This window comes from Mandrillus leucophaeus, unplaced genomic scaffold (genome assembly GCF_000951045.1).
Source record: "Mandrillus leucophaeus isolate KB7577 unplaced genomic scaffold, Mleu.le_1.0 Scaffold1553, whole genome shotgun sequence".
NCBI classification, from domain to species: Eukaryota; Metazoa; Chordata; class Mammalia; order Primates; family Cercopithecidae; genus Mandrillus; species Mandrillus leucophaeus.
Window position 1 is genome coordinate 61038 of NW_012101536.1, and position 9745 is coordinate 70782.

Sequence of the window (9745 nt, forward strand, 5' to 3'; positions counted from 1 at the left end):
CCTCCCTCCCTCCCTCCCTTCCTTCCTCTCTCTCTCTTTCTTTCTTTCTTTCATCTTGTTTTGTCGCCCAGGTTGGAGTACAGTGGTGTGATCTCGGCTCACTGCGATCTCCGCCACCCAGGTTCAAGCAATTCTCCTGCCTCAGCCTCCTGAGTAGCTGGGATTAGAGATGTGTGCCACCATGCCTGGCTAATTTTTGTATTTTTAAGACAGACGGGGTCTCACCCTGTTGGCCAAGCTTGTCTCAAATTCCTGACCTCAAATGATTCACCTGCCTCCCAAAGTGCTGTGATTACACAGGTGTGAGCCACCACCCCCGGCATTTCTTCTATTTAGAATTTCTCATAGCAAGCAGAATGCCATTTCTCTAACTATTAAATGATTATCCAGAAGCAAAAGTACAGCACAGGAAGATAATATTTATTATATTGTAACTAGAAACAGAGCAGATAGCAAGTTCACGAGGTATGAATTTTTTTCTTAAATTAGGCTTAAACAACAATAATAAAAAACAAGTCTGCATATATATTTTGGTCACTATTATAATCTTCCAGGGCACAAAAGCCAGCAGCATAAAGAAACATGTATAATGACTGAGAATTTTTGATGTGCCAAAAACAAAGATCACTGCATTAAACTCCTTTATTTTGTTATTACTATTCTTAAACATTGAACAATTATTAATTATGGTTATTCGGCAAAATATCAAACATGCACATAGTATTCCTACAAGAATATTGCCTTAATATTGTCAATATTAACACAAAGCTTATACCTCTCCAAAATTTAATGAGTTATGGTTCCACTCTCTACATGTATTAGTGTTAGTGGTAATATGCAAAACTGATTTTGTTTTCAGGGTTAAGTAGCAGATTGACTTCACATTTGGTGGCCAGCTGTGTACCCTAATTTTCATCTATTTTCTTAATAAATGTAATTACATTTCATAAGCCCTGAGATAACGTGCTAATGATTGTATACTTTTAATCTATACTTTATTCCACTCAATTTGAACCCCATATAATAAGTCTTTTAAATTATTTACAGATGGTTGTAACTAAAGCAATGACAAAATTTACTACTTGTATAGATAAGACTGATAATAAGGCCTTTAACTAAGAGTTGCATATTTTATATGCACTTTTAACTTGCTAGGAGCAACTCTTAAAATTACATCTATAATTCTGTCAGAAAACAGTAAGTGCTTTTCATTTTGCTTACTTCTATATGTGTAACCAGATTCACTTTTTCCTCCCTTGTAAAACAACTAGTTTCTTTTCCTTCCCCAAATATTAATACTTGTCTTCCAACTGAACAACTGCTAAAAGGAACTTAGCATTTGCACAGCACATTGACAACTATAGTGCTTAGCAGAGACGTATGCCCATAATAGGCATCTGATAAATGTCTGTTCCACATGGAATGAGTGAATTGTAAGGCAGCTGTTTGAGTCATATACTGTTCATCATATACTGCAACTAATTTTATTTAACTAGGAAATTCAGTTTACCAGATTTAATTTACCCTCAAGTGTAAATCCAAAAATTTGAAATTTTAAAAAAATTGATTTACTAAACCTCATAAAAAGTAGACAAGTTAATCATAGTTGTTACTATCCTATTCGTTGATAGAAAATTAAAAAAAATTATTACTTTCCACTAAATATTAAGTACAACTAAGTGAGGGGAAGAAAGTTTTACAAAACTAAAAGATGTTAGCTAATTCTTATCATTTTCTCCACATTTATCCTTGCAGCATTTTTGTTCATATATTTATTCCTGTTAACTTCTCTAGCTGAAAGAGAACTTTATCATCTGAATGTAGTTCCCCATCACCTTAGGTACAAAATATTAGTGAAAAGCTGGTGTAAATGTAAGATTGTATTTTCATGTCATGCCATATTTCTAAATTTATTTTTTGCTAGCATTCCATTTTTCCTATTTAAATGATGCTGTATAGAATATGAGCTAATCTGCCAATGACTATGATATTGCTTGCTGATAAATATCAGTTTTTGTTGATAGCTTTAAAGCATATTGCACGCTTGTCATCTAGCACACTAGTAAACAACTATTACTTCTTTTTGGAAAGGATACACTGACAAATTCCTAAGTTAACGGCTTTAGCCCAACATTTTTAGTCAGTTAAAGAACAATAGCAATGGCAAAAACATTGACAATACAGTTCATGGTCCGGTTCTCCCATCTTACGGTACAGGTTCCTGAAACACACAAAAAAAGGATTTTGAAATACCAGCAAAACATAAAAATCATCAGAGTATATATATATATACATATACATTTTTCTCATGTTTTAATATCTTATTTCCTTCAACCTGTTAAGTTTTCACATTTCACATCGGTCTGAAGGTATACTTGTTACTAGGTACAAAGCAATACTGTTGATAGTCTTTTTAGAATTTAATTAGAATTAAATAAGTATTTGATTAAAAAGTGCAGTTGGACTTTGCTAAAAGTTGGATTTTGTGTAAATCAGCTTAAGATCTCTTACCATCAGATGTGGTATCCCAAAAGCAGGAGCTGGCTGTGTGAAAGCCATATGCGCTCTTCTGGACCACTGCACAGGTCACTGCAAATAAAGTCACAGAATGAGGACACTTACAGACAAAGGGAAAGACAACCAAGGTCAAAGTGTGTGAGTTCAGAGCTCTACAAGCCTTAAAAAAATAAAAATAAAAATAAAAAACCACAGAAAACAAAGCATTCAGCAAATAGATTGAAAAATAAATAAATAAATAAAAGCCTCTCATCTTTATCTAGCATCATGATTTTGACCCCACTGGATTCAGTTGTTTTTCTGACCATTGCCATTACCACTGGTGATTGTATTGCTGGAAAAATATCAGTCAAATTCTGTGCTTTGTACCATGGGCAGAATTCAGACACAGAAATGCAGGAAATACTTTGGGAGGCCGAGACGCGCGGATCATGAGGTCAGGAGATCGAGACCATCCTGGCTAACACGGTGAAACCCCGTCTCTACTAAAAAATACAAAAAACTAGCCGGGCGAGGTGGTGGGCGCCTGTAGTCCCAGCTACTCGGGAGGCTGAGTCAGGAGAATTGCATAAACCCGGGAGGCGGAGCTTGCAGTGAGCTGAGATCCGGCCACTGCACTCCAGCCTGGGCGACAGAGCGAGACTCTGTCTCAAAAAAAAAAAAAAAAAAAAAAAAGAAATGCAGGAAATGTTCCACTTTATAAACAGCTGCTGTGTGGAATCACAGATAAAGAGGCATGGGACTACTGAAAGAAACACAGTTGAGCTAAGAGGGGGGTCTCAGTGGAAAGAAAGAACTGATGGAAATGCAAAGGGTGATGCTACCAAAGACAAGTAGCTCAAACTGCCTTTGAGTAGTGAAAGATCTTCATCTTTTAAGTATTATTATAGATTATCTTTGAATGAGTAAATCAGAAGTCCTTTATACCCTGTTAGTATCCAACTTAAAGGTCTGTTGTTCATATACCTTCTCAAAATTCAGAGAAAATCACAATGACAAAGGCAAGTGAACTAGTGAGGAAGGATACTGATACTTACCAATATATTTATAAGCTTTTCCCAACTTAACCAAATGTGTTAAGGATTGTTCCACTATGCTTGCGGTCCACTGGTTGATGTTGTTGTGATTATAATCTTCACCACCTAAAACCCCATCTACACACTAAAAGGGCACAGAGGACAGTTAATTTAGTCAGTAAAACTGTTCAAAAAGAACAAGTTTTATACAAATTGCAGTAAAAAATTTATTGAAAACATAAAATATACTTATAGCTCAATAAGGCATCTTAGAAAATATACACTTGGTAAATATTGATTACGCACTGTCTCTAATTGCTTAAGAGTTTTGAAAGAGTTTCCACATACATTATCTCACTCTGTGAGATACTATGGGCCATATAAAGATAAATATGTCATGGTTTCTGTGTAAATAACTTAATCTAGCAGAGAAGCTAATAAAAAATTCTAATATCTATAACACAAGGAAGACTAATGATAAATTATGTAATAAAATTGTGGTGGAGAAATTAAAAGGTGATATCAATTGGTTAACAAGTAGCTTTGAAATAGCTGGGATTTGAACTAGGGCTCACGTGCTAGAAACAGGATTGGACTAATTTAAAAACATAATTCTTATGCATAATAATTATATTCTTATTCATACTATGTAATTGTTTAGCTATGAAACAACTAGCACACCCGCCACTGAAAGTAAATAAAGATGTTCTAGAAAGATAAAGTCAAATATCATAATTTCCCATAGTGCTTAATTTCATCCACTTCTGATGCCTGATTAAAAGCACTGGCTCTAGTATCACAATCCTAGGTTTTAAGGCCTGCTTTGACACCTATCTGCTGTGTGACCTTTAGCAAGTGACTTAACCCCTTCAAATCCCTATTTTCCTAATCCTTATAGAAAGGATAACAGCATCATCTTACCAGGTTGCTGTTAGGATGAAATGAGACAATGAATACCAAGTGCTCAGTGACTAGCACAGAGTTAGCATATAAATAATGTTAACTACTATTATCATATTGCTGCTGTTATATTTTACATTTGAGTGATGAAAATTGGATAATAAAGCACTCATTTAATTCATTTTTAGAATCTAACACACACATGCACCTTCACTGACTATAATTAGACTCATTTAATTCATTTTTAGAATCTAGCTTAATAATACACACATACACACACATGCAGCTTCATTTACTATGATTAGACCACAGTAAATATTTATAAAGGCACTAATACAAAATCTTAAGTTGGATAGTATAAAATCTTCACTAATGATAAAATATAAAAAGAGAAATTAAATATTTTAGCAGGGTTGGCAAAAGTAATGTGGCTCAAATTTTTCTCCTAGAAAGCTCAATAACATGAGAAAGTAGGAAGGGTAGTGGCTTAAGGATCAGGGGAATAGAATTTTAATTCTGGCTTTACCATTCCTAAGCTGGTGACCTTTGGACAAACCTATTCCTCTCTTGAGATCACCTTTCCTTAAGGATAAAGTAAGAGCAGTCATTTTTCTTTCAGGTTATTTAGTAGGACCACTCCAAATTTTGCTCTAAACAGCAGAAAACACCATGGGGTGTGGGTGCCACTGTAAATAGCCCTGCTAATTACTATTAATTAACATTTAGCCTAATTAATTACATTAACACGGAGGCCCATGAGACAATGAGGTCCTTAAACAGCTCTGTATTCTCAGCGCTAAACTTAGCACTTAGCAGGTATTCAACAAATGTTGTTGAAGCAATATTGATTTTGATATACTCGCTGGGTATCTTAAATACACTTTAGACTAAGTTCTAAGTTAATTTCATTTGTAGCTCATTTTTTATTTGACGATTTTATTGGGAAGCAATTTCTATTACTAACAATAAAGAAAATGTATGCATATTACTGATAAATGGGTGTCTCTGAGTTCAGAAGGAAAAACATATCAGCATAGGGGCTCAGAGCAAGAAATTAAAGGAAAGAAAATAAGATTAATAAGACAATAAGATCAGTAAGGAAATCAGAAATAACTGCTGAAATTATGTAATCATCTAGGAAGTGCTGAACTGTTTTAAAATGTTGCTCATTCTCAGGCATTTCCAATGCCTCAATGGAAATGTTTCAATGGCAAAAGAGGGTTGGTTCATGGGAAGAGGAAAGATAGACATTTAGCTGCAAGTAACCTGTAGCAAAGCTGAGTTTCTTTGTAGTCTCATATTTCATATAAAAATTCAAGAGAAGCTTGCTTTTGACTACATCAGAGTTTGTTTTTATTTAAAAATGTTTTCAGTTAAATTACTTATATTACTTAATTCCCTCTCACAAATATTCAAGAAAAACTGATGTTCCAAAATGCATCCAGTGACTTCTAGCACCACCTAGCCACTGCCGAGTATGCATTTCCCAGTTGAAAAGGCATGACTCTTTAAATTTGACATAATATTAAAGTAACAGACATATGGTTTGAAAAATCCAGTGGAACAGAAAAGCTTAGAACGAAAAGAGTCTCCTTCCCGCCCTTTCCTTTCCCATCCCCAGTCCCATTCCCCAGAGGAAACTTATCAGTGTACAACTGTTTTTATTTCTTCTAAGGGTTACTTACGTATCTCCAAATAATGTTTATGTCACTATTTCCTGATTCATGAATTATAGGCCACATCCATATAACTCCTACTATGATAGATGAGAATCTGGTTCCCTCAGACCACCTGCCCCCTTCTCTCAATATAGTGAAATCACAATTTTTTAACTTAGGTCTATTTACATGGTTAGAAACATGTTTCTTTTCCACTCTAGATGTTTTCTTCCACACAGAGGATTGTTCTTTAACATTCCTGGCCTCCTGTCCTGTCAGTTATTCCTCCCCGTGGAGGTGGAACGAGTTACCTGGTTGGTGGGTGATAACCATTGTTCTAACATCTCATTTGGGAGAGCCAGTCTCCCAAATGTGTTGAACTTGGGCTTTCGTTTCTCCTTCCCTCTCTACCCAAACAAATGAAAGGCACCAGCCTGAACAAGTGTTTCTCTCTGCTGACTCAAACTTTCTCTTGGATGACTCTTCCCAGGGCTGAACTGAATGGGAGTTAGCAAAACAAGCTACAATCACCAAACTAGTTTTTATCAGTAATAAAGGTAGTATTTTGTTCTCTTCCTATTGGCTCCTTTTTCTTTTCATTTGGTTCAGAACTTAAGGAAGAAGGCACTATTTAAATGGAATCCCAAATAACGCAGCATTCTTTCTTCTATGTTCCATCAACCAAGGATAGTCTTTCCTGACTTTCCACTTTGAAAACTAAGATCACTCCCTTCTCATTACCTCCACTCCCTCTTCCACCTCCCAGTTTCCCTCATTTGTGCTTTTACATTGTAAAGGTATTAAAAACCTTTGCTTTCTACTTTTAATAATTAAATACTCCCAGGCTACATAGATAGAATGCATAATTCTGAAGTATTAAAATATGGCAGGATTTTCAGGTGCCTGTCTAGTCCTCTCAGACCTTGAGTTAATTCTCGCTGTGTAAGGCCAGACCTGGGTGTTAAAAAAATACCTTTCCCATACTGTAGTCTGTATGTGATACCTCTAAAATAATGAAAGTTCCCCTGCAGAATTAACTCCCAAAGACAATTTCTTTTCTATTTGCCTAAAAGGAGTTTCAAATATTTTTCTTAAAATTTTGATTTACTACCATATCAATGTTTAAAAGATGTTAAGTGATCATTTCTCCAATTATATTGGGCAAAAAAGTGTACATGCCCAAAGGCAGATATTTCTAGGGCTTTTGTTATCTATTTTACATAATATACATATATATTATACATATACTTTACATTATAAAAGTTGACATGTGTGCACATATATATACACATACATATACTTTTATAGCATTAACATTTAAAATAATGTTTGCCTTCTGGAATAAAAGTTATTTTATCCAAAAGACAGGGCATCAATTTTAAACCAGTTTTCTAGACTAAGAAAATCCTTAAGCATCTCTTTCAGAATAAGCCCCAAGATGCTGATAGCACACAACAAAACACAGAAGGACCCCTATAAAGAATTAGTGGATAAATATTTAAAATCTTGTTCTTGGCCTGGTGTGGTGGTTCACGCCTGTAATCCCAGCACTTTGGGAGGCCAAGGCAGGTGAATCACCTGAGGTCAGGAATTCGAACCCAGCCTGACCAATATGGTGAAACCCCATTTCTGCTAAAAATACAAAAACTGGCCGGGTGTGGTGGTGGACGCCTGTAGTCCCAGCTACTTGGGAGGCTGAGACAGGAGAATTGCTTGAACCCGGGAGGTGGAGGTTGCAGTGAGCCGAGATCGTGCCACTGTTCTCCAGCATGGGCGATAGAGCAAGACTCTGTCTCAAAAAACAATAAAATAAAATAAAATAAAATAAAGCAAAATCTTGTTCTTTTAACAGTAAGGTTTCTAAGTTTGTACTGAAACTCAAAATATAGCTTTTAAAAGTCTCCACCAATGCAGCAAGCTTCAAGAGAAGCAAAATGTATGACTCACCTCTTTGACAATATTGTGGGCTTCCTCAGCATTGAAGCCAACCTAAAGGGGAAACAAAAGGTAAAGCTGCTTTCAACACAGGCTTGCAGATATGACGCTACACAGAATATCCTAGGCTGGCCTAGACAGGTGTTAGTGACAGGAGACCACAGTGATAAAGGGCATCGGGTCTACAGAAGGGGCCAATCTTGCCCCTAAACACTTAAAAATACTGAATGCTTTCCCTACCTACCTCCCTGGAGATTGACTCATGAGGTCTGGGGAGAGCCTGCAAGTCTATATATATATTTTTAAAGTGCTTTATACTGGTGATTCTAATGAACATCCTAGATTAAGAATCATTGTATTGTAACACGTAGGAAATAAGCAAGAGGTGGCTATGAAGATGTTATGTGTTATAAGAATATAGATATGGTTTCAGCTAAGTGAGAGAATAAAGTGGTTCATAAGAAGAGAATGCTTAATAGACTATTTTCAATTTTGTTTTTAACTTATGCTAGGCAAAAATTTATAGGCAAAAATTCCTTTCCCAAATTAAAGACTATGAAAATACTTGATAACTCAAGATTAATATCACTTTAGTACTATACAGTGGTCTGACAACTTAAGTCTTTTCTTTGGAGTCTCCATCAATAACAGGAAGATGACAACTGACATTATGGGGTTCTGGTGAGGGTGGGGAAAGCCTGAGTCAGTAAGCAAGGGCTCGTAATCCATAAAGCACCTCCTTCCAGCCCACCCAGGCAAGCATTACCGGGAGCAGGAGTGGCAGTGCCACCAGGACCCCGAGACCCCGAGCCATGGGGGCTGCAGCACCTGCACTGAGGAAGCCAAGGGACGGAGGAAGCAGCGGGAAGACCCGTTTTCGAGGCCCGCCCGGTAGGAGGGCGGCGCCCGTCACCCCATGCCCACTCCTCGCACCCAAGTCAGGCCTCGTCCTCCCAACCCTGCCCCGACCCCACCGTCTGATCCGCGCGCTCCTGGCCACCCCTGCCACCCCGAATCTCAGGACTTCGGGGTGGGGAGAACGGGTAGGGCGGGGCGGATCCCTGGCCCTGCGGAGAGGACCCGGGCTCGGAGGACGCCGCACCCCAACTCTTGGGGCCGCCCTCGCTGGGAGACCACTCGGCAAGAGCCCCCCGCAGAGGAAGGCAGGAGTGGGGGGCGCTTCCAGGTAGCCAAGGGGCGGTACCTCGTCGCAGTGGCGATGGTACTCCTCCATGGTAGCGCCGGCTCTCCCTGGGGGCGGAGCGACGCGCCGGTGGAGCACCGCGGCCGCGCACTGGCCTCCGGGGAGGCCCCACCCCCGTTTATGGCCTAGGGCCTTTCCCTACGCATTCCCCGCCTTTGTGTCGCAGTGGCGTCACCTGGCAGCGCTGGGCGGGCTCTGGGCAACGCCAGGCGTCACTTCAGGCCACGCACTTCTTCCTTGCTTCCTCTGCCCTTTCTGGAAACAAGGGATGAATGTTAAAGAACTGGGAATGGCGCCAGTGTGGATCAGATGGGGTGACCTGTGGCAGTTAGTCTAGACTCCACACTATTGGTGGAGTGCCCACTGCTGTGGTTACTTGCATGTATTTGTTCATTCACCATCATCTGGCACATAAATGTAGTTAATTTCGTGGTAAATCAGTCACTTTGATTTGTCCACTTACTAGCTATGTTACTTGGAAAAATTCACCTCCCACAGCCTCAGTTTTCTCATAT

General features: G+C 38.5%; 1 protein-coding gene across 2 annotated transcripts in view; it reads right to left on the bottom strand.

Moving 5' to 3' along the window:
• The window catches only part of DYNLT3 (dynein, light chain, Tctex-type 3), an 11207-nt gene extending 1819 nt beyond the window's left edge, over nt 1-9388 (bottom strand). Inside the window, exons 1-5 of one of the 2 annotated variants that reach the window (XM_011975411.1) lie at nt 9231-9375; nt 8039-8080; nt 3555-3678; nt 2512-2589; nt 2183-2221 (exon numbers count right to left, since the gene is read on the bottom strand). In XM_011975411.1, coding sequence (XP_011830801.1) covers nt 2183-2221; nt 2512-2589; nt 3555-3678; nt 8039-8080; nt 9231-9260 — 313 coding nt within the window. In that variant the 5' untranslated portion in view covers nt 9261-9375. Of the gene's footprint in view, nt 1-399; nt 2222-2511; nt 2590-3554; nt 3679-8038; nt 8081-9230 lie in introns of those variants that run through there. The other variant, XM_011975412.1, reaches the window with a different exon arrangement.
• Between the last annotated feature and the right edge of the window lie 357 nt (nt 9389-9745).